The sequence below is a fragment of the Pteronotus mesoamericanus genome, unplaced genomic scaffold, assembly GCF_021234165.1.
Source record: "Pteronotus mesoamericanus isolate MK-2021 breed Mesoamerican mustached bat unplaced genomic scaffold, CSHL_Meso_final contig_1193, whole genome shotgun sequence".
NCBI lineage: Eukaryota > Metazoa > Chordata > Mammalia > Chiroptera > Mormoopidae > Pteronotus > Pteronotus mesoamericanus.
The window spans coordinates 340,214-363,315 of NW_026555039.1; the positions used below are offsets into that span (position 1 = coordinate 340,214).

Here is a 23,102-nt window from a genome sequence, read left to right on the forward strand (position 1 = left end):
AAGTTCCAAATGTGTGTTCTCAAAGCACAAGAAAATGGAAAATGGAAAACATTTGGTTTGCACTATTGGGCTCTGAAAGCCACAGGCCTCCCCCCACCCCCCGGTGGAATGGAGCCCAGGAGACAGCAGTTGGCAGGAAGAGCGAGAGGGGAGGGGAGAAGAGGCAGACTGGGCCCCCGCAGCTGGCGAGGGTCCCTGAGCCGAGGGCCCCCCCCACCCCCCCGAGGGCCCCCGCACCCCCCTGCCCCCACGGCCGGGTGTGAGGCTCCACAGGCCTTGCCACCTCGAGCTGACGCCCGAGCCGCCCGCCTCCCAGGGCTGGGCTGTGGGGGGAGATGGGAGCAGCGCCGGGACGCGTGTGCAGGCCCCGGGGGACGCGCCTCGCCCCATCGCCTGCTCGAGCCTCCGTGTCTCTGGTGGGAGCAGCTGGCCCTGAGGCCACACACAGCCAGTCCCCGTGACTCGGAGCCTGGGTCCCCCGCCACGCCTCCACTGCCCCTCCCACCAGGCAGGCACCTCCTCGTGCCTGTGCCATGCGGGGGGGGGGTGCCGCCGTGCTGAGCTGCCTGCACCCCCTGGCTGTCACCTCTGTTCTCCCAGGCATGTGCACAGGGAGCCCCCACGGCAGTGGGCACGCTCGGACCGTCAGGGGGCACCTGCCGGAGGCCCCCAGTCCTCCCTGCCATCGGCTCGGGGCCCTTGATGGAGGTGCTTCCCATGGGGGAGCTCTGCCCAGGTCCCCGCCACCTCCACCCCTCCATCCGGAAAAACAGCAACAGCCAACAACTTATGTATTTATTTACTTCGCCGGATGGAGGGAGTCGGGCTGCGAGGCGCGGCAGCTGGGCCGTGGGCGGGGGCCGCGTGCGGGGAGCCATCTGCCTCGTCAGCTCCTCACCCAGCAGGAAAGTGGCGGCCCCTCTCAGTCACTTGGCTGGCAGCGCTGTTGGCAGCCACCGGCAGGGACTCCGCTGCCATGGGATGTGGCCTGGCCGCCCTGCCTGCCGGGGGTTGGCGGGAGCCTCATGGCCCTCGACTGTCTTCGTGAGCTGGCCTGGCCAGACACCGGCAGGGCGGCCAGGCGAGGGAGGCCTCCGCGCCTTGAGGGGCAGCCCTCGTAGGGTGGGCGCTCGAGGCCCTGACGTCCACCGAATGCGGCTCCGAGGCCCGGCTCGGGGAGCCCAGGATGCACAGTGTCCCCAGAGACGTGCAGGGAGGCGCACCCGCCCCTGGCGCCTTCCTCTGAGGCCTGTCGGTCCAGCTGGCCCACATCCATCACTAGACAGTGTTCGTTTTTTGTTGTTTTTTCCACCCGAGGACGTGCTTATGTCCAAGGACATGCTTATTGATTTTAGAGAGAGGGGAAGGGAGGGGGAGAGGGAGAGAAACATCAATCATTGCCTCTCGGGTGCTCCATGAGCCAGGCACGGTCCGACTGCAAACCGACCTCTCAGCCTTCCGGGTTAGGGGACGACGCCCCAACCTACCGAGCCCGCTGACCAGGCCAGGCTGCATTGGCCCCGGGTGAGGGCAGGTCCCAGCTGAGGAGCTGGCTGGGGGGCGCCAGGTGTCAGAGACTGGGAGCCGTGCGGCCCGGGCCGGGCACTGGCATCTCCTCCCGCCGAGTGGACGTGGGAATTGACCGCTTTTGGCGCTAGCAGCATAGACGGGCGTTGCCTGTGCTTTGGCCTCTGCCCCTCCCCTGGCGAGAGAAGCCTCCAGGCCTTTGGGGCACACGCCTGGGACACTGGGTGGTCTGTTGGTGCTGCGGGGGGAGGAGTGGGGTGACCGGGTGGAGAGTTGGCCTTCAGGGCGGACCCGAGGGCGAGCTCGGGATAGCTCTGCTGGGCTGTTGTCACAGCTGCCCTTCAGGAACAGGTGGGACGAGGGGACACCAGCGAGGTGCCCACCCTGCACGTGCACGACCCCGGCAGGCCCCGGGGCCCCTCACTCACCCCCAGACCCAGCGCCGCGCTCCCCTGGTTTCCAGACCCTGTGGTCCTCACACAGACACTCCCTCTCTCCACCTCTCGCTACCACAGTTTGTGTCCTTTGTGCCTGGTGGGGGAGGGGCCAGGGTCCTCGGGCTGCAGCTGCCCCCTGGCCTGGTCAGCTTTCCCTTCTTACTAACTATGGAAATTTCAAATATGTGCAAAAGTAAAGAGAAGGACAAACGCCTGTGCTGCTTTCCGCGCGGCCGGCCTTGTCCTCCCTGCCATGCTCACTGGGAGCAGATCTCGGGTCACACATCCCCTCCACGCAGTTCAGTGTGTCTCCAGGAGACGAGGGCTCTTGTCGTTGGCTCGTCCCCAGCGGCAGGCTGGGCTCTTGCCGATCGGCGCGGCGTCCTCCTGTGCTGGGTGACCACAGAAGCTAGAAGGGGCCCCAAGGTTGCCCCTGGTAACTTTTGGTACCTCGGCTGCCCGCTAATAGAGTACCACGTGCTGAAGCCTCCATTTGGGGACTTCATGGGCTACTCTACCTAGTCCTCAAAGCCGCATGGAGCGGGAGGGACAGCCTGACTGTTGTCACTTTGCAGGTGAGGAAACAGGCACAGGGTGAGAGGAACTGCCCTGGGCCACTCTGGACACGCTGCCTCCTGCTCATTCCCAAGGAGGCCATTCCTGGCGTGGATCGGTCTCTGTTGTGGGCCCTGGCTCTGCTGTTTGCTGTTGACAGAGGACCCTAGGGGCTGCCTGTGGGTCAAGACCTTCCCAGGGACCCTCCTCGCAGCTGGCCCTCTCGTCCCCACTCGGCTGCTCTTCGTCCTTGGGCCACACCGTTGTCACCTGCCCACGTAGCATCACCTGCCTGGTTTGGGCGTGCCATCAGCTAGAAGGCAGGCTGCAGGCGGGTCTGGCGCCTGTGCACAGGGGGTGCCTTGTGCTTCTGGAGACGGGGGTGGGGGTGGGGGGGGCTTGGCCGCAGGGCTGCGGACGGCCGGTGCTTGGTTTCACTGAGCGAGCATCTCCTCCACCCTGCAGCCCCTCGTGTGCCAGGGTTTGGGTGTGGGGACCGCCACCCCGGACCTTCGCTCCAAGGTCCTAGGAACTGGGAGGAGGCGCCCCTTCTCGCCCCTGCCATGGCCCCGGGCGAGAGCAGCTTCCCTGAGACGGAGCCGCGCCTCGTAAAGTCCTCCTGATTGCAGGGCGCGGTGGGTGGGCTTTGGTGCCCTCGCCGGGGCCATCGCCCTCACCGCAGTCAGCCTGAGAACATTTCACCGCTGTGAAGAAAACCACCGCACACGGAACCGTTGCCCCTCCCCGGCTCCGGCGGCCGCGGACCTGCCCTCTGGGCTTGTCTGTCCGGGTTGTGTCACAGAGAGAACGCACGCACGCGGTGGGCCTTTGTGCCCAGCCCCTTCTCTCGGTTGGATGTTGATGGCTGGTGGTGAACAGGGACCACTGGGAGGACTTTGGTCCTCCTAGCAACCCTGTGGGCTGGATGCTGGCCCACTTTACAGCAGAGGATTGGGGGTGAGGCCGTAGGGCCCCACGGTTCAAACCAGGCTGGCCTGGCCCCGGCACTGGCCTCAGAGGGGAGGCGGGCCGGTTAGGGGGCAGAATGAAGAGGCCACTCCGGGAAGGCGGGGCGGGGCGGGGCGGTGGGCTCCCTGGTGCGCCGGCCCGTACCCTGGCTGGGCTCGGCTTCCTCGGTGCCACCAAAGCCAGTTCCACAGGGGACGGGAGGGGTCCCCTGTCGTTCCAGCCTCGTGGCCCTGACCTTGCATTCGTGGCCACGTCAGCTGTTGCCCATTTGGGGCAGGATGGATGGCGGGGGGCTAGGGCCCTGCTGCTCGCAGGGGTCCACGGGCCGGCAGCGTCACGCTACCTGGGTGCTTGTTAGAACCGGGGCTGGACCAGAGTCTGTGTTCGCAGGACCCCCGGGCGGGAGCGGCCCTGCCGGAGCCCAGTCGCCCATGTGTGCACAGCAGCCCCCGCCGTGTCCAGCAGGATGAGGCTCTGTCCCCCGCGGCACCTTCAGCAGCAGGGGCTGGGCCCCGAGTCGGCCGGCCCCAGGGAGCTCAGGCCTCTTGCCCTTGGAACGGCCGGAGACGGAACCAGAGCAGAGGACGACCTTCATCACCAAAGGGTCTTGGGAAAGCCACCACTTTCCCCGCGTGCTGCAGAGACTTTCCAGGCGGGAATCAGAGGCCCTGCAAGGAGCCCGCTCCTCGTCCCTCAGCGCGCGAGGGTTCCGTCGGTTCACTCCCGCTGGCGTTTGAGGACGGCTTCTGGGAAGGCTGAGGAATACTTGGTCCGGCCTGACAGTACATCCTCTGCTGACTGCTCTCTTTTGCCGATACACCATTTGTCTGTACCACACTTGAGCCTAAAAATAGCTGCGAGGCCTGGTGTCACTGGATGAAGGGCGGCCGCCCCACTTCTTCGGCTTTCAGACACTCCCAAAGTGTCACGAGGAAATGCCATCCCGGCGGAATCTGCACGATTCTTGACATCTCAATCCCCAGCCAGGCGGGCAAGAGCGAAGTCTGTGGTGGGACAAAAGGGGCCTCGGGAAGTGGCCATCTGATGCTGCGGATACCTCAGCCCAGGGGTCACAGACTCAGCAGCCAGGCCACTTGAGTGAAAGGGGGCACCCGTTCAGACCTCCACCCCAAGTCAGCAGGCATGAGCCGCCTTTGGCCAAAGCCTGGCTGGTCAGTTGGCTCCGCCCCCCAGCATGGGGTCCCTGCTTCTCCCGTTGCTGAGAAGAAGGAAGCTGCAGAGAAGGTGGCGAAGACTAAGGTGCCACTTCCTGGGCATCTGTGCCATCCAGGGCTCCCTGCCCACAAAACAGCCACTGTTGCTCCTGGTGCAGTGACGTGGCCTTCTCAAAGGCACGTGGCCAGCACGGCATTTGTCCTCGCTGTCCTTTGGGGCAGAGGCCATGCACCCTTGCCCTTGCAGAGCAGCACAGATGTGGGGCCCCGGCAGGGTCCCCCCCGTTCCCTCTCTCTCGGCTCTGCTGTGGATCTCCGCTCCCACATTCTGTGTCCACTGTACCTGCAGCTCAAGGTCATTGCCAGAGGGGCACGAGGCGTGGGCCTCACTGCTGTGAAAGCTGACGGGGGGCTGCCCGCAAGGCCCGGCTGCTCCCTGTTAGCTACGTCCCTGCAACCCTGCAAGGCCTTGTCCTGGAGTCTCCTCTGCAGAGCTCCCGCCATGGGCGGTGCCCCCGACCCCTCAACAGGTCTTGGCTGTCAGGCCTCGCCTGGCCCCCGGGGAGTCCCAGGAGGCCAGTGGGGCAGGGCCAGGGCCCATGGTCCCGAGTCCCGCGCGTCTCTAACCTGCCTGTTTCTGTGTGTGATCCACAGCCCGAGACCGAGGACGAGAAGAAGCGCTTTGAGGAAGGCAAAGGGCGGTACATGGTCCCGAGTCCCACGCGTCTCTAACCTGCCTGTTTCTGTGTGTGATCCACAGCCCGAGACCGAGGACGAGAAGAAGCGCTTTGAGGAAGGCAAAGGGCGGTACATGGTCCTGAGTCCCGCGCGTCTCTAACCTGCCTGTTTCTGTGTGTGATCCACAGCCCGAGACCGAGGACGAGAAGAAGCGCTTTGAGGAAGGCAAAGGGCGGTACCTGCAGATGAAGGCAAAGCGGCAGGGCCAGGCGGAGCCTCAGCCCTAGATGCCGCTGCCTGCCGCTGGCCCGGAGCTGGCCCAGAGCCGCCCCGTGCCTGTCACTTAGAAGTTACCCCGTTGGCCAAAAACCAGTCCATGCGGAGAGCTGGTGTCGTGTGCAGTATGTGTCTCACAGTGTTAGCCTGTCCTCCTGAAAACCTGTACACCAAAGCTTTATTTATGTCACTCCAGTGTGCGTGCTACACAGTGTTGTCCCCGACCTGGAGGAGGTCCCGGAGCCTGGCGGCACCGTCCACGTGCACTGAGCAGTCTGCGAAGACTCCAGCGCCAATAAAGCTGCTGTTTGGCTGGACCTCAGTCCTGTGTGCTCTTCTGTCTTGGGGGTTCCCGTGGGCTCACCCCTTCCCACCCCCGCCCCTCTGGCTGCCAGTCCCTGTGTGTGCCCCAGAACCGCAGGCACAGCGGTGCCCACTCGTGTCTGCCAGAGGACTTGCTGGCTGGAGAGAGCACCCCTTCCCCCTGGGGCCCTGCCTCCAGGTCCTGGCCCCGGGGCCCGCATGGCGCTCCACTCGCCCTCTGTCCAATGCCGAATGGCAGCTCTGTGCCTGTGCGGCCCTCCCGTAGGCAGCGGGTGGGGCGGGGCGCCTGTGAGGAGCCCGGGAGGGGACACCCGGAAGAGCCGGGCCCAGCCCAGCATGGGGCCCCTTCAACCAGGAGCATCCCCGCACCTTGGCTCCCCTCTCAAGAGCAAGAGGCAAGGACTCTGGACAGGAGCCTCCTGGCTAGTGCCAGGGCCCGTGCCCGGTGGGAAATTCCCCCAGCCGCTCCAGCGGCGGGCTTGTGGGCCTGCCTCGTGGGGTGGCGGTCTGAGGGGCAGTGTGTCAGTGGTACCGGTGTGAGGCTGGGTGGGTGTGTGCACGTGCGTGTGCGTACGGCCCAGCCGCGGCCGAGAAGGCCCCCTCCAGGCACACCGGGGGACGGTGCCCGGGAGAATGAACGCTCCTGCTCAGGCTTGCCTCTAAAGCCTGGAGACGAGACCGGCTGCCAGCAGCTCCCGCAGGCTCCCGCAGGAGCGCAGCTCCAGATGTGCAGAGACACCCGCCAAGAGCTTCGGAATCTTCCTGGGGCCCCGTGGCGGCTGACAGGGTTATTTCCTGCCTGGGAGCAGGGGGAGGGAACAGCTGGCCAAGGAGGCCGCAGCAGCCCCACGGGCCCCCGCCTCAGGCCCCTGGAGGCCTCCCCCGCTCCTCCCACACCCCATGCCAGCTGCCGGAAGGCTGGCAGTGCCCTGGGCTGGGGCAGCAAGGCCTCCCCAGGCAGCCCGCGCCAGCCACGCCAAGGTCTGTGGAGCCAGGGCTGGCCACACAGGCCCCAGGGTGCCCGAGCTCAGGGACTTCCCAAGGCAGGCGGCCGCAGGGCACCTACATCCTCCCTGAGAAGGTGGCCCTGGCCTCAGCTCCCCAGTTCAGCCCTGGCTGGGCTACACCTCCGTGTGGCTTTGGGCGAGTTAGATACCTAAAGCCCACCTTTCAGGGCAGCCCTGGGAGGCCCACCTCCCACCTGCCCCCAGGGCCTGCTGAGCCCTGGGTAGGGGCGCTCTTAGACCGCAGTGGGCGAGCAGGGCTGGTAGACGGCCGCTTGAGGCCATGGGCCTGGGGCAGCAAACCTTAGAAATTCCATTTACCTTAGAAATGCCACGAGAGCTTGCCCGCCTGCCACTGCTGGTGGTCTATTTATAACCAGGGCCACTGGGACAGCGAGCTGGCCTGTCCTCCCAGGTGCCACACACACGGAGTGCATAGCGCCCCCTCCACGGGCCGCGTTTCCCTGTGTAGCCTTTCTGCACAAGCACCTTCGCTTGTCTCAGGGGGCTGCCACTAAGCCCTGCCCCGGGCCCCCGAGAAGCTGCTCCTCACTCTCCAGCTGCTGAGGGGCGTGGGGCCGGTGCTGGTGGGGCCGGAGCCAGGCTATGGAGCAGCGCAGATGGCACTGGCCGCATCTGGCTGGGTTCTGTCCTGGGCAGATGCTGCCTTCCTCCAGACACAGGGCTGCCCGCTCCTGGGTACCTCCCAACTGCATGGGCAGGGCCATGCGCAGCCGGGCAGCCCAGGGTGACTCCGGAGGCCTCGTGTGCAGGGTGTGGGAGGTCACAGGCTTCCTGGAAGAGGCAGGTGGTATCCTCTACCTGGACAGGAGGCCAAGATGCCAGGGGCCACTCTCGTGATTCAAGGGGTCTCCAGAGGCCCTATCAAGGGGACTAACGGTTTATCCCTAGATGTCCCCAGCCTATGGATGCCAGCCTGTATCCCCTTCAAGAGCTGCATGGTGGTGGTCCCAGCTTGAGGATATTCCTGAGCCGGACCCAGGAAGGGACAGCCACCCGGGAGCCCTTCGTCCATTCACCTGTTTCCTGCAGTGGATCTCCAATGCCAGAGGAGAAGCTTACCTGGCCCAGCCTCACCCCTCCCTGCCCGGGTGCCGGGCCTGAAGGGCACCTCCGTTCCTAGAAGGTGCTTGTTCTCAGGCCCCCACCTCCTCTTCTCCACATCCCCTCACTGTTCACCCTAGATGTGGCTTCCTCTGGGAAGTCCTGAGCCTCCCACCCCTGGTCCTAGGGTCCCACTGTCTGTTCCTGTCCCAGGCCCTCTTGGCTGGGCCTGGGTCGTCCCCAGGTGGGGTCGGGGCCAGCATCGGGACTGTGGCCCGACCCAAGACGGCAGCGAGGGGCCATGGCTTGACCAGGGCGCTTTTGGAAGCTCTGACCACCCTTGGCGCGGCTTTAGCGCCGCGGCGGGGGTGGAGAGGGACGGCAGACCCACGACGCTCGGACGGGCGGCCGCGGCGGCCGCGCCTGGGGAGTGGGGGCGCGGCGGCTGAGGGGCGGCGCGGAGGCGCCCGCGGAGGCAGGCGCCCTGCTCCGCCCCCCGCCTCTGTCCGCCCAGCGCATTCAGCCGGGCGGCGCGAGCGGAGCGCGGCGGTGACGGCTGCGCGCGCGGGGAGGGAGGCGAACAGGGAGGGGCGGCGGGGCCGTGCCGAGCCGAGCGGGCGCGCCGGCCACCGGCAGCGGCCGCCAGGATGCTCCGGCCCTCGGGCCGCTCCGCTGCCAGCCGCTCGCGCTGTCCCCGGCGACCGGCACTCGGGCCTGGAGCGCGGGAGCCCCAGACGGAGCCGGAAGCGGGAGCAGCGAGCAGGAGCCCCGGGCGCCCGAACGCGCGGTGAGAGCAGCCGCCCTGCTTGGGGGCGGGCGGGCGGACTTCTGGGCGGGGAGGGGCTGTCCACGGTCTGTCGGTCGCAGCGTCTGTTCGAGGGGCCTCGGGAGCCGCTTAGGGCTGCACCACCACCCCCCACTTGGGGACCTTCGCGGTAACTTCGCCGGGGCTGGCTCCCCCCTCCGTCCCCCAGCCCCAGGGTTTAGCAGCGCCGCCCCGGGGTCTCGCTTGCAAGCGGCGGGGATGACCATTCCAGGGGCCCCCACCCCTGCCCAGCGTAGCCCGCGGCGGCCTCTGGGAACCGCAGTCCCGCCTGCGTCCGGCTCCCCCGGCTGCCTCTAGGACGCGCCTTCGGGGCTGAGCAGGGCTGGGGGGCCCGCTGGGGCTGGTCCGGCGGGGTCCCAATTTGGGCAGCGAAGAGCGGGGACCGCGGGGACGGGGGGCGTGCCGGAGACGCGGAGGCTCCACGCCTCGAGCCCCGCCCTGGACGGCGGCGAGGCGGGCCCTGCGGACCGGTCGTCGGCCCTCGGCGGCGCGGGCGGACAGCAGCCCGGGGGCGGAAGACCAAGCCCGGGGAATCCTTTCAAGTTCTGGATCTCCTTTGTTGCGCAATCGGGCCCTGGGGCCGCGCGGCCTCATTGGCCGGAGGCCGTGACGTCACCTCGGGGCCCCGCCCGCGGCCCCTGCGGAGGGTGTCTCGCGGGCTCTGGGGTCCCAGGCCGGTCACACCTGCGTCCCGCCCTTTGACGTTGGGAGTGGGGGATCCCCATTCCGAAAGGCTGTAGGGATGCGTTGGGTGCGATGCAGGAGCAGCTTGGCCTCGGGGGTAGTGACGCCCTGGGTGCAGCCCCCACTGCAGGGAGCCCAGACGGGGCTCTGGACGCAGGCACCCTCTGTTCGTGAAAAGGGAACAGCAGGGTGTGATCTCTGTGTCACCATCCTGCAGGGAGGGGACTCCCTTCTCCCAGAGAGCCAGCACCCCTCACTCTGAATTTGGAGACCTTGGTATACACTCCCCACGCTCACCCCAGTGACATAGGTCTCCCGTGCCAGGACTGCCACGCGCAGGAGCCCAGGCCCCAGACCGGCCCACACACGGCCCTCCACGTTTTGTGCTAGGCTCCACCCCTGTGTTCCTCTCTGCGTGTGGGGACAGCCGGGCCCACCCTGCATGGGGAGGAGGCTGAGAAAGACCATCTTGGCTCGAAGAGCGAGACACGCCTTGTTCCTGAGCATTTTGGTGTTTGAGACCAGGACTTATTTTCTTTTCTTTTTTCTTTCTTTTTTTTCTTTTTCTTTCTTTCTTTCTTTCTTTCTTTCTTTCTTTCTTTCTTTCTTTTTTTGAGAGGCCAGGATTTTTCTGTCAGGCCAGCTAAGTTTGGGTCCTCTGCTCGGGCATGTGATGGCTTGGGCGAATGGCTTTGCCTTTCTCTGCCTCTGCTTGACCATCTTTAAAGTGGGGATGATGACATTGTGCAACGAAGTCCCTGGGGCAGTGTGCCTGATCACCGCCGCATCGCGGGGTACCTCCCGGGCCTGCAGACCTAGCGCCTTGCCCTGCAGGGAGGCACCTGATACTATGCAAGGGGATCAGCCGGCATGTGGAGGGTCAGGCCAGCGGCAGCCTGTGGCTCCTTCCCCCAGACCCTGCACCAGGGCTGTGGGTCAGACAGCCCGCTGGGCCATGTCAGGGAAGGCCTCCCCTCTGCCGGCCAAGGTGGCCCAGTGCGGGTGGAAAACATGCGCCCCCTCTCCGCCATGCATGGGAATCCAGCTTCCTGTTGGGTAGCTAGAGATCGCTGGTTTCTGCAGCCCCTGGCCCACAAGGGCCCCCACAGTGCTTGCCCTGGACCCCCAGCGGGCTGCCAGGCACCCCGCAGCGCCCCTGACCCCCAAGGTGAGCTGTCCCAAGTGCTTGCTGGGCAGGGAGCCTGCAGGTCTGAGGCTCACCCACACCTCCAAGCGGTGCCTTAGTGCTCAAGAAGCCGCGTAGCTCAGCCAGCGGGCTGGCTCAGTTCAGACGCCCATGTGGCAAGGACGCCGTGAGCACCGCTTACTGCGTGCCAGCTCCATTCTAAGCCCTGCCCCTGGCAGAACTTCCTGACGACCCACAGCGCTGTCCACAGTAGGTACATGATGTCACATCCAGCCTGCAGAGGAGAAGGCCGAGGCCCGGCTGAGCGCAGTCACTGGGGGGAGCTGGAGTCCACAGCTCTCGCCCCACGCGGTGTGTGGCCTCTATGTGCTGAGGTCAAGGACCTTTGCGGGACACCAGAAAGGCTGGGTGGAGGATCTGACGGGGCCCCCCCACCTCCCCCACTGGGCCTGGATGGGGAACGAAGGCCACCCTGCAAGTGGAAGCCTCGTGTTTGAGAAGGAAGTCGCTGGCCCCGGAAGTCCCCTGAGCCCCTTCGGAGGCCCTTAAGGGGGCACTGGTATGTTCCAGAATGGGCTCCGCCCCCGGGCCAGGCGTCCGGGCAGGCCCACAGCAGGGTGAATGAGACGCGCCCCTTGGAGGCCCTCGGTGTCCGGGCGGTCAGGCCACAGGCAGACCAAAAGAACCTCGGACGAGAGCAGCCCGGGGGCCTGGCCGTGCTGCAAGCGCTGAGTCCTCTGCCCCGAGCACCAGGGTCCGGCGGTGGCCTGTCCTTCCCCAGCCGGAAACAGTCCCTGAGGGATCCCATGGCCCCCGTTCACGTTGGGGCAGAAGCGCAGCCAGTGAGGCTCCCAGGCGAGAAGGGCCAGTGCGGGCAGAGCGCACAGCGGGCCTCCCCTCGGCGTGCGCTTCTCCCCGCGCCGACGGCTCCAGGCTGGCCGGCGGGGCCTGTCCTGGGGGCCTTGCCTCACAGGGAGTGGCCAGCATCCCCGCAGGAGGTAGCTGAGGGCTGCCGGGCTGGGGGGCGGGAGGGTGGGGCTCACCGTCCAGCCCTCCAGCAGGATGGGAGCCTCCCCGGCGTGTGCCGCCCACCCAGCATCCTCAGTCCCTGGGCCGTGCCCGCGGGCTGCCGGCAGTTCCTCCTTGGGTCGAGGTCTGGTCCCTGGGCTGTGCCCGGGAGGAGGGCCCATGAGGCCCAAGACAACTGCAGCGTAATACTGACCACCGCCCTGAGCACCCACTGTGTGGAAGAGCTGCCCACCCCCTCCCCTTCCCTCTAGAGAAAATATCATCGTCCCGTGACCGGGTAAGACAGGCATGCAGGAACTCAGCTCGAACCACACGGCTCGAGTGCTTAGTTTGAAGCCCAGCATGTGGAAGGCCAGCTGGGGGCTGCCCTTTCCAGGGGGGGCATGAAAGTGGCCACCGATCGCCCCTACCTCACAGGGGACGGTTGGGGACTCATCCTCCCCGGCACATCCTCATTTTGCCCAGTGAGGTGGGACACACCAAGGTGAGGGTCCCCAGCATGCACCAGGAAGGCCTGTCGAGGGCTGGCCCGGGATTTGGGGGCGTTTGTCGGTGAGAAGGCTTGTGGCAGGACGGGGCCAGCACGGGACGAGAGTGCCCGTCTGGGCTCAGCCTGGTCGGTTCCCTGAGACACAGACGGCGTGGAAGGCAGCCCAGGTTGCATGCCTGGTCCAGGCCTGGGTGGACTCGAGGGACGCACACTTACCAGGCACCACGGTGTATGTCCCTCAGGTGCCAGGGCTGTGGGCAGGAGGGTCACAGAGAGCGGAACAGCCCCGCCCCGCCGGGGCCAGACGGCTGGCGGCACCCTGGGGGGCCAGTCTGCCTGCCCCCCCAGGGGCACGGACACTGTCACCGGAGGGAGTCCCTGAGCCCTCTTTGGCTTCTCGCCCACTGCAGATGCTCGTGGTCCCCAGTGTCCCTGGGCCACCGGGTGTGAGGGCGGCTGCCCCGAGCCGAGCCCTGGCTCCGAGGAGGATGCCCTGGCCGCCGGCCGGCTCCCGCCTGCACCATGAGTGATGAGCGGCGGCCGCCGGGCAGCGCTGTGGGCTGGCTGGCGTGCGGAGGCCTTTCCCTGCTGGCCAACGCCTGGGGCATCCTCAGCGTCGGTGCCAAGCAGAAGAAGTGGAAGCCTCTCGAGTTCCTGCTGTGCACGCTCGCGGCCACCCACATGCTCAACGTGGCAGTGCCCATCGCCACCTACGCTGTGGTGCAGCTGCGGCGGCAGCGCCCCGGCTACGAGTGGAACGAGGGCCTCTGCAAGGTCTTCGTCTCCACCTTCTACACCCTCACCCTGGCCACCTGCTTCTCTGTCACCTCCCTGTCCTACCACCGCATGTGGATGGTTCGCTGGCCTGTCAACTACCGGTGAGCTCCCGGCACTTGATGGTCTGCCGTTCTGGGAGAGGGACACTGGTGGGCACGAACGCACGCAAAGACCACCTGCTGTGCCCGTGAGCAAGATGCCCTGGTGGTGACGACGCCCCACGGGGGGCCCCACCGGTGCCGTGCTGGGGGGTGGCAGGGGGCTGCTGCGGGCTCCAGGGGCACGCGCACGCAGGGGTGCATGGGTGCGCAGTGTCCAGCACAAAACGCTTGTTGAGGAGGACGTGCGACAATGCGCACGAGTGTCCCCTGTGCAGGGGACAAAGCCCGCCGTGCTGGTTGTGGCATGCCTGTGATGTACGGGGGACCGGGACAGTTGGGGATCCTCGACGGGGCCTGAGGAGACCCTGTGAGTAACACTGGGCCCCTCTGTCCTACCCCCACCCCGCGGCAGGCTGAGCAATGCCAAGAAGCAGGCGGTGCACACGGTCACGGGCATCTGGATGGTGTCCTTCATCCTGTCGGCCCTGCCTGCCGTCGGCTGGCACGACACGAGCGAGCGCTTCTACGCCCACGGCTGCCGCTTCATCGTGGCTGAGATCGGCCTGGGCTTCGGCGTCTGCTTCCTGCTGCTGGTGGGAGGCAGCGTGGCCATGGGCGTGGTCTGCACGGCCGTCGCCCTCTTCCAGACGCTGGCTGGGCAGGGGGGGCGCCGGGCGGACCGCCGCGCCTTCACGGTGCCCACCATCGTGGTGGAGGACGCGCAGGGCAAGCGCCGCTCCTCCATCGACGGCTCGGAGCCCGCCAAGACCTCGCTGCAGATCACGGGCCTCGTGGCCACCATCGTCTTCATCTACGACTGCCTCATGGGCTTCCCCGTGCTGGTGCGTGAGCCTGCCAGGGCTGTGGGCTCCGGGGCGGCCTGAGGCGGGCACGCGCGGGCAGCAGGTGCCCGCATCCTCACACCCCATCTGTTAAGGGCGGCCTTATCCCCCTTTTACAGGCTTGGAAACCAAGGTTCAGAGAGGTAAATGGCCGACCCAAAGTCAGGGCAGCGGTAGGGGGGCTTTAACTCACCTCAGGTGACTTCACAGCCCAGGGCCTTTCCGCCGCGTTGCAGGGGACTTTCTCCCCTCAGCGAGGCCCATGCAGTGCAGAGGGGATGGAGGTGCCCTGAGGCTTCCCCGTGGGGCGGGTCCTGGGAGGTACACGGGGAGGCGTCGGTCCTGCGTTGGGAGGCGGGGCAGGCTTTGACGCCAGGGGCGGAGGAAGGTCAAGGTGAGGGCTGGTCTGAGGAAGGCCTTGCCACCAGGGGTCCGGTGAGGCAGGGCCCCAGGCCTGGCCTGGGAATGAAGTCTGAGCCCAACAGCCAAGCCCTCCCACCCGTGGGTCTCCCGCCCAGCCCCCTGAAGGATCTGAAGCAGGACAGGGAGGGGTGCAGGGACAAGGGCCAGCCGGAGAGAGGCTGCACAGGCAGCTGGGTAGGCCTGTGTCCCTGGAGACAATGAAGGACAGGGGTTTCAACCCCCCAGGCGTGGACTGGTACCTGTCTGTGGCCTGTCAGGACCCGGGCCACACGCGGGAGGTGAGCGGCGGGCGGGCGAGCGGGGCTTCCCAGCATTACCGCCTGAGCTCCGCCTCCTGTCCCCGCTGCTCCCCATCTGTGGAAAAACTGTCTTCCAGGAAACCGGTCCCTGGTGCCAAAGAGGTCAGGGCTGGCTGCTGTGGGACAGAAGCTCAAGAAGCTGACGGGGGAGGGGGAGCTGGCAGCCTCGTAGCCAAGCATGCAGCTCCTAGCCACCTGCTGCTCTGGGGGGGGCGGGGCCCAGGGCCCCCCAGCAGGGACAGGGGCCTCTGTGCGGTGGGGCCCGGCGCCCCTGTCCCTGTGCCGAGGGAGAGGGGGAGCGCGTGTGAAGTTGCCCCAGCCTCTGTTCAGGGCAGGAATGGGAGGCATTCACGGAGCCCGCTCCGCACCACAGGCCCGGTACAGCATCTGGGATCTTGGCCAAACCGTGTGGCGTGTCCTTGGTTCACGTCACAGGTGAAGAAACTGAGCCCCAGAGACTCGGCGCCTTCCTGAGGGACACGCAGCCTGTGTGGCAGAACCAGCGTGGTGTCTGCACTGAGCTCTCTTCCTCTCTGATGTCACTCTGTGTGGGGGGATGGGGGAGGACGGAGGCACCCTGGGCGGTGACCCGGAAGCCACCTGGCTGCATGCTCTGATCCTCGGAGACTGCTGCTCTATTCTTCTCCCCTGGGGTCCCGGGCAGAGACCGGTGGGGCGGGGCCCGGAGGGCGACTGGCCGTGCAGAGTGAGGAAGGCAGAAGGGCCCCTGAGCTGGGAAGCCTGCGACCTGGTCCTCCAAGCTGGATTCCCCTCTCCCCTGAAAGGGGGCCGTGGTCTGTGCCCCGCCTCTGCCCCGGGGGTGACATGCTGCGGGGACACTGCCACCGTCCTGCGTGCTCGCGGCTGTGGCTGTCTCGGCAGCCAGCAGCTCTCGGGGCAGGGGCGGCGGCCCTCACGCTCTGGCTCTGCCCTGCCCCGGGCCCGGGCTCTGCCGCCGCAGCCAGCCCCTCCTCTGGCAGGGGGCTGTGGGACCTGCCATCCGGGCGGGGGGACTGAGTCTGGGAGGGACGCTGTGCGACGGGGCCCCGCCAGGTGCCAGGCGAGTGCTGTGCCCGCAGGTGGTGAGCTTCAGCAGCCTGCGGGCAGATGCCTCGGCACCCTGGATGGCGCTGTGTGTGCTGTGGTGCTCGGTGACCCAGGCCCTCCTGCTGCCCGTGTTCCTCTGGGCCTGCGACCGCTACCGGGCCGACCTCAGGGCTGTCTGGGAGAAGTGCGTGGCCCTGATGGCCAACGATGAGGACTCGGATGACGGTGAGGATGTCCTGAGACGGGCCCCGGGGGACAGGGGCCCCGGGCGCGGCCGCTCGAGTCACTGGCGTAACAGCTGTAAGGTGACCCCTCCCATGGCACGGAGGCAGTTCCTGTTGTCAATGGCCAGGCGCCCCCTGTATTCACCACAAATGTGCAGGAACCCCTAAGGGACCGAAGTGTCCCAGGGAGCAGCCTCCTATCCTGCCTGCTGCCCCAGGCGGCAGCTCTGGGCACCAACCCGAGGGGTTCCCACGGCTCCTGCAGACCTGGGCCCTGCCTTGCCCAGCAGTGCCAGTGTTGCCCTAAGCTGAGACCTTGCTACATACCAGGCGCTGTCAGCCCCTCGTGTGTGTTCAGTCTCCTCAAAGCTCAGGAGGTGTCTGCAGGCCACACCCCCACCGACAGGAATTGGCTCAGTGCGTGGCCTCCTCAGTCCCACAGCTAAAAGGGGGCAGAGTCCGGGTTTGAACCCAGGCCCCTGCCCCTCCTCGCTTCCACTACCCAGCCCTCTGCCCTGTACATGTCGTGGGGCAGGGGGATGGGGGGGCGGGGGGGCGGAGTCACTCCGGGGTGCCCCCAGGTTTCGGTTGCCCTAAGACTCTGCCCCACCCTGCAGATACCAGCCTGGAGGGGGGTGGCGTGCCCCCAGACCTGATGCTGGAGCGCCCCCTGGACTACAGCTACGGAGGCGACTTTGTGGCCCTGGACAGGATGGCCGGCTATGAGCTGTCCCTGGAGGGGGGCCTGCCCCAGATCTACCCGCTGGGGCCCTTGCAGGAGGACAAGATGCAGTACCTGCAGGTAAGGGCGGGGCAGGGCTCCAAGTGCGCTGGCGAGGGGCGTCATGACCTCCTCGGCGCCGCCCCGCTCTGAGCCCATCTCACGCCCGCTGCAGCCCCGGGGGCGACTTTCACGCTCCAGGTGCGGGGGCCGTGCGGGTGGGACACCCCAGTCCCTGTCCCCGTGTTCCCTTGTGTGTTCCCTGGGAGAGTGGTTCCTCTCGTGCCTGTGTTATTTCTTTGGGGTTCAGCACCCCACTCAAGGGGTCTCCTCCCCAACCACACATGACAACATTGAGTCTCGGAAAGATTGATACTCGCCCTTAATAGAACCAGGGTGCGCAGCCCCAGGCGTCATTCCTGATCCACCAGCCTTCCCGCCCCGTGTGGGGAGGCGTGGGTCCCTATTTTCCAGGAGGGCAGCCCAGGTTAACCCCGCCGGTCCTGACAGGTCCCGCCCACGCGACGCTTCTCGCACGAGGACGCGGACCTGTGGGCCGCAGTCCCATTGCCCGCCGTCCTGCCGCGCTGGGGCTCCGGAGAGGACCTGGCAGCCCTGGTGCCAGCCGCCGGGCCCGACCGGCGCCGCGACAGCCCGCTGCCCTTCGCGGGGGACGCGCCCCCGTTCCGCCCGCGCCGCCGCTCGGCCGAGAGCCTGCTGCCGCTGCGCCCCTCGGCCCGCAACTCGCCGCCCAGCAGCCCGCGCCGCCGTCCCGGGCCTGGAGCCCGCTCCGCCTCCGCCTCGCTGCTGCCGGACGCCTTCGCGCTTACCGCCTTCGAGCACGAGCCGCAGGCCCTGCGCCGCGCGCCCGCCCCGCCCGCGCTCTTCCCGGCGCGCGCCCCCGCCGCCCCCGACCTCGCCCAGCCCGGCGAGGACGAGGCGCCCCCTGGCGGTGCCGGCGCTCAGCGGAGCCCCGGGCCGCGCCCGGCCGCTCAGGCGCACGCGCGGCCCCTGCGGACAGCCCTGAGCGCGTCGTGGGGCGAGCCGGACGACCTGCGTGTGGCCGGAGGCGGCGGGGGTGGCGGCAGCACCAGCAGCTTCCTGAGCTCGCCGTCCGAGTCCTCGGGCTACGTCACACTGCACTCAGACTCGCTGGGTTCCGCGACCTAGTTGCCGCCCGCGGGACCAAAGCACCAAAGATGCCACCTGCCCCAGCCGGGCTCGGGGCAGGGCCGCGCTGAGCCCGCCAGGGGCGCTCGGACGTGTGCCAGCACCCCCGGGGCGGGGGGGGGGCGCGGCTTGTCGCCCGAGAAGCAGGCATTGCCTGGAGGGGCGACGGCCGCCCTGGACGACTGCGCTGGGCACCTCCTCTCTGGGGCAGAATGAGGCTGAGCGTGTCTACAGGCGGGCTCTGCGCGTGCACAGCCCGGAAGAGCTATGGGGCGGGGGGCTGGGGGGGCTGGGACAGGGCGGCGGCCAGACGGAACAAGGGCCTGCTCTGCCGGAAGGGACGCCACCGGACTGCGCCTGGCTTTGCGCTCAGCATTAGAACTGTCTGGCCTCGGGGTGGGGTACAAAGAGTCTTTAAGCACAGGGGTCTTCAGAGCCCAAACAAGTCCTCAGAGCAGGTCTCCCTGCTGGCCCATCCTTCCTCTGTTTCCCCATCTGTTCCGAGCAGGTGACCATGTTTAACTCTCAGGACTGAAGCAGTCTGCCGGTCCCAGTGCCCTGGCCACTGAGTGGACACTATGCCCGCCTTGACCACTATTCCCACCCTCACTGTCATTACTTCTCATTGCCTGTCCCCACCATGTTGGCCACCTCTGGACTCCAGCCATGGAGGTCGCGAGTACATGGTGGGAAGGACTGAAGCAGAGAAGTGAGCTTCCCTACGCTGGCGTTCATCTCCAGCCTCGTCCCCGACCCTACAGGCCTGGCCAGAAGGCCCTACAGGCCTGCAGCCTCCCGGGTTCTGGGTTTAGACCTGGTTTCTGGCCCGCGTGCACTCTGACCCTGTGGGCAGGGCTTTTCTTTGCTCTTCCTCCTGGCAGGCCCCTGGCAGGTCTGGGCTTTGCCATGGGCCCTGGGGAGGAGCCTGCTGGGCCCTCCGTGGGGGAAGCCCCAGGCACGGGCGAAGGAGAGGCCCAGGAACAGCTGTGAGTAGGAGGGACGGCCAGACGCAGGGGCTGTCTCCTCCATGCCAGGGCCCTGGGGCCAGCGGGGAGCCTGCCTGCACACTGCTCCCTCCTGCTCTGCCTCCTCTTCTGGGGTCCAAGCCCTTCTCCTCGCCCCCCAGTCAGGGTCCCAGCCCCCACAGAGGCCCCTGGGAGGGGAGAGGGTGCACTGCCTGGCTCCAGCTGCTTTGGAGGCTTCTGTAGTCCCAGGCCGTGGGGTAACCTTGGGGATGAGCTGGCCACGGGTGAACGAGGCACAGGACTGCAGTCCAGCCCGACCAGTATTCCTGTGCCTTCAAGGGCCGATGCGTCATGAGGTCACCAGCTAGTCACCGTTCCCCCTCAGGCTGACCCATCTGTCACCTTGGGTTTTCACTGTATTTCATATCCAATACTTGTAGGGGGACATGGTACCTTGAAGTCCCTCTATTTGTGGTTTTTACAAAATAAAGAGGAGGGAAGACCCCCAAGCAGAGAACCCTGGGGCTTGGGGCCCCCTCTCACACTCTGTGCAGCTTCCAGACCCGTTGGCTGCGTTGGTAAGCAGCTTGACCCTGGGCTTAGTGGGGAGGGAGTTCCGTCTTCATACCACCACCCAGCCCAAAGCCAGGGATCCGTTTGTAGTTTTTTTTTGACAACTAAGCAGTTCTCTTCTGTACAGAATCCAATAAAATCTTCCTATGATTTGCACCTAGCATTTCTAGTCTGGTTTCACAGTAATGCCTTTCCAGAATCTAACAGCACCCCTGGCCAGCCGCCCCCAAATGTCTCTTCCTATCGGCCCTGAATTCCTCTGCTACTGCCCCGCTCCTTTGGGTTGGGCTTGGCTTCTTCTCCCGGCAGGTGCTGCAGTCCCGCGCAGAGAGTTTCACAGGCCTGGAGCAGTGGGATGGACACCGGGACCCTAATAGCAGGTGGAGAAGCCCCTGTCCCTGTGATAGCTTCAGAGACCCCCGGCCCCTCTGAGGCTGAATCAGGAGGGCGCGAAGGGCAAGGCAGTGGGAGTCAGGGGCCACCCCGTGTTGCGCCCGGTGACCAGTCCGCTGGCCCGGGTTGGAATTTGGAGGCGGCCACCCTGGGTCTGCGGGGTGAGATCGCCACCTGGTGTCCGGAAGACGTATCTGAGCCACCACCGCCACCTGGGGCTGTGGGAAGCCGAAATCCGCAGGCTGCCCAGAAACCGCCGCAGCCGGGCCCGGCCCTGCCTGCGCTGGGAGAGCCTGCAGGATGGGGTGGGGGAGCCGGCTCTCCCTGAGGTATGACCAGTAGTATGGGCTTTGCGCGCGAGCGAGACGGGGGCAGCCCAAAACGATAAGTGTAAATTTTTTTTATTGATTTTAGAGAGAGAGTAAAACATCATTTGTTGTTCCACTGGTGCATTTTTTGATGGATTCTTGTATGTGCCCTGACCCGGACTCAGCCCCACAACCTCGGCGTATTGGGACCACACTATCTCAGCAAAAGGAGGAATGTTTCATTCAAAGCTGACATTTGTAGTTCAAAAAGATGCACCGAAGTAGGCCTCGTGGGATAACTTAGAATCTTCTTAATCTCCTTATACCCATCTCACAGGTTCGCACTGTCTTTACTCTGAATTTCAAGCTGGAGCGGGGAGGTGCCAAAATCTCTTCCTGGACCAGCGCAAGAATCCCGCCCCGTCCCCCACCCCCAGCCTCCCCCCTCCCAGGTGCCGGGCGGGCCCCCCGAAACGGGTGCCCAGCGCTCCGAGGCCTGTCGAGCGAGCGTCGTGGGCTCCCAGGCGGCCCCAGAAATCCGCGTGCGGGGGCTCTGCAGAGCCAGGCCGGGGTCTTTGGCGAGAAGGGGTAAACTCTCACGCGAGAGGGGCTCGGCTTCACTCCAGCAGCCCTCAGTCTGACGTGGCGGTGCGCGGGCCCCCCTACCCCTCGCCCCGAGAGTCGCGGGGCTCGGCGTCGGGCCGCCCGGTGCGCTCGGAGCCGGCTGCGGGGGCGGGGCAGCTCGGGGCGGGGCCTCTTAGAGCGGCGAGCCTCAGGGCGCGCGCCGGAGCGAGGACGCCGCGCCGCGTCGCGTGAGGAGGGGGTGGGGACCCGTGGAACCCAAGCGGGTCCAGGGTGGGGGTGGGCTGGGGGCCCTTCGCCCTCGGGGCGGGCCGGCGTGCTTTGTGCCGGTGGGAACGGGGCGTCCCAGGCCGGTTGAATGGGCCGGGGCGGGGCAGCGATTCTCCTCGCTGCGAGGGGTCTGCTCTGCGCCGCTGCGGCTGCGACCTTCCCACCGCGGCGCGGGGCGGGGGCGGGGGCGGGCCGCCCGCCCGGGGCCCTGGGAAAGAGGCGCAGCCCAGGACACCCCCTCCCAGCCCCTTCAGAGGTGAGAGAAGAGAGCGGGTGCAGCCTGAGTAGGTGGGGCCGGGGCGGCGGTGGATTAGGCCTGGGCGAGCAGACCCGGGGCCACTGTGTCTCCGTGTATTTCCCTGCGTGTGCGGGCACGCGGCTCCCTCTGGCCACCTTCACCCCGAGACCAGCGCGGACGTTCGAGTTCCCGGCCGTCATCACGGGTGCGCTCAAAACTGTCTCTGCGCCCGCCCAACAGATGGGGGCCCCCTTCATTCTGAGGCCACCCCTGGGCCTCACCAGGGCCGCCACAGGCGCAACCCCGACCCCGGGCTCTCGGCGCCGTGGCGGGACACCGACTGCGAGGCCGAGACGCTGGCGGACGGGCCGGGAAGGGCGGCGGGGAGGAGCCGTGGGGGTGGGGACCGCGAGCCGCGGGCGGCCGAATCGTGCGCCCAGACGGCGGGGGCGCAGGGGCCGCGCCTCGCGGGCGCCTCGGGGTCGAGGCTGGCGCTGTCCGTGGTGCTGCCGCCTGCGTCCTCGTGCGCCAGGGGGCAGCACAGGCCGCCCCGGTCCTCCTCTCCGCGCCGCTGAAGCGGGCCAACTCCCGGCAGACAGCCGCGGAAGCCTGACCGGTGCTCGGCTCCGCTGGGGACCGGCCAGAGCCCTGGGGGGAGGGGAGAGGAGAGAGGAGAGAGGGGGAGAGAAATGGAGAGTTGTAGAGGAGAGAAAGGGAGGGGAGGTGTGTGGAAGGGAAAGAGAAGGGATGGAAGGGGAGGCACCTTTAATGCTCCCCGAGGTCCAGACCTTCCACTGGGATTGCAACTTCCGCCGGGCCTTGGTCGCCTGTCCCCTCCATCCACCTGGGGCCCCCTCCTCCCCAGCTGCCCACTGCCCAGCGCTGTCTTCTCCATCCATCCCTCCTTTATCTGGCCTTACACAGGGCCCGGAACCCACACACACCCCGCCTTGGTTGGACTTGGTTCCTCCCCCCAGTCCCTTCAGGGCCCACCTCTACCTTGCAGCGAGCTCTGCAGGCTTTTCATGTACTTGACGCTCAGCTCCAGTATGTCTGCCTTCTCTAACTTGCGTTTCCGGATCTGTGGGTTTGTGGAGCGGGTTCTTAGCTGGGGAGCCCGGGTTGGAGAAGCCGAGGCTGGGGATCGTATCACCGCCCCCCGCCGCTGCCACATCCCTGTGTCTCACCTGGTGCGAATAGTGTTTCTCCAGCAACGACTTGAGTTGCTCCAGCGACACATTGATGCGTGCCCGTCGCTTCTTCTCCATGAGCGGCTTGGAGATCTGTGGACAAGAAGCTGTTAGAGGGCAGGGCCACAGCCCGCTGGCCCTCCGCCCCCGCCGGCCTGGCAGGGCCCCCACCCTGAGCCCTTTAGAACCCCAGACCTTTCGGAATCTGCCCGCAGGGCCGCTGGAGCTGCCCCGGGTCTCAGGCTCGGTGCCCATGTTTCGAGTCTGCACCCTCAGGAGGCAGCACGGCCTTTATAGGGGCCCCTCGTTTACATGTCAATGAGGTGATCCTGGGCTCCAGGAATTCTGAAGAGGAGGGGACCAGAGGGGACACACCGGTAAATTCCCCTCCTCCCTCTGCCCGATGCCCTCCCAGAGCCCAGGACCTCTCCTCCCTCCTTCCCTCCTGAGCGTGTGACCCCTTTTACCGTTTCTCAACTTTTCCTTTATCCCTCTCACCCCCATGGCTTCCCAAGTCTGGGGGCCCCTCCTAGGCCTATGCCTTCCGTGCCTGTCCCATCCCAGTGTCCCTAGCTTCTGGGCCTCACCACCAGGCCCACGTGCCTAGCCCTTGCTGCTCTCATCTCTAGAGGTTCTCCGGGGTGCCCGCTGGGGATTCCAGCTCCGAGCCCTGCTAATGACCATGACGGAGCGCCGGGCCTCGGCCGGCCTGATGAAGACGCAGAGGCCGCGAGCACCCGCCGGCAAAGCCTTTCTGCGGGCTTCACGCTCCGGCCGTGCTGGCGACACCGCA

The 23,102-nt window shown here is 66.7% G+C and overlaps 3 protein-coding genes across 4 annotated transcripts in view; 2 read left to right on the top strand and 1 right to left on the bottom strand.

The window, feature by feature from the left end:
* Positions 1 to 5,896, top strand: part of ACOT7 (acyl-CoA thioesterase 7) — a 68,498-nt gene extending 62,602 nt beyond the window's left edge. The window contains exon 9 of one of the 2 annotated variants that reach the window (XM_054583305.1): positions 5,530 to 5,896. In XM_054583305.1, coding sequence (XP_054439280.1) covers positions 5,530 to 5,628 — 99 coding nt within the window. In that variant the 3' untranslated portion in view covers positions 5,629 to 5,896. Of the gene's footprint in view, positions 1 to 5,317; positions 5,494 to 5,529 lie in introns of those variants that run through there. The other variant, XM_054583310.1, reaches the window with a different exon arrangement.
* A 2,787-nt stretch (positions 5,897 to 8,683) lies between these two features.
* On the top strand, positions 8,684 to 17,790 carry GPR153 (G protein-coupled receptor 153). The gene is made up of 6 exons (XM_054583313.1): positions 8,684 to 8,797; positions 12,597 to 13,064; positions 13,477 to 13,906; positions 15,708 to 15,900; positions 16,517 to 16,701; positions 17,131 to 17,790. Exons 2-6 carry the CDS (start codon positions 12,709 to 12,711, stop codon positions 17,788 to 17,790), a joined length of 1,824 nt encoding a protein of 607 aa, XP_054439288.1. The 5' UTR covers positions 8,684 to 8,797; positions 12,597 to 12,708.
* Positions 17,791 to 21,396: 3,606 nt separating this feature from the next.
* HES3 (hes family bHLH transcription factor 3) lies at positions 21,397 to 22,564 on the bottom strand. The gene is made up of 4 exons (XM_054583315.1): positions 22,505 to 22,564; positions 22,307 to 22,402; positions 22,119 to 22,200; positions 21,397 to 21,767 (listed from the first exon to the last, which is right to left on the bottom strand). The coding sequence occupies exons 1-4, from the start codon at positions 22,562 to 22,564 to the stop codon at positions 21,397 to 21,399; spliced, it is 609 nt and encodes a 202-aa protein (XP_054439290.1).
* Positions 22,565 to 23,102: the final 538 nt, after the last annotated feature.

What these genes read in the sequence shown, in the direction of transcription:
- GPR153 (XM_054583313.1), top strand. Translation starts at nt 12,709, where the DNA reads ATGAGTGATGAGCGGCGGCCGCCGGGCAGCGCTGTGGGCTGGCTGGCG. An exon ending in CGCTGGCCTGTCAACTACCG is followed by an intron (nt 13,065 to 13,476) that starts GTGAGCTCCCGG and finishes ACCCCGCGGCAG; the next exon opens with GCTGAGCAATGCCAAGAAGC. An exon ending in ACAAGATGCAGTACCTGCAG is followed by an intron (nt 16,702 to 17,130) that starts GTAAGGGCGGGG and finishes CGGTCCTGACAG; the next exon opens with GTCCCGCCCACGCGACGCTT.
- HES3 (XM_054583315.1), bottom strand. Translation starts at nt 22,564, where the DNA reads ATGGGCACCGAGCCTGAGACCCGGGGCAGCTCCAGCGGCCCTGCGGGC. An exon ending in AGAAACACTATTCGCACCAG is followed by an intron (nt 22,201 to 22,306) that starts GTGAGACACAGG and finishes ACAAACCCACAG; the next exon opens with ATCCGGAAACGCAAGTTAGA. An exon ending in CCTGCAGAGCTCGCTGCAAG is followed by an intron (nt 21,768 to 22,118) that starts GTAGAGGTGGGC and finishes CCCTCCCCCCAG; the next exon opens with GGCTCTGGCCGGTCCCCAGC.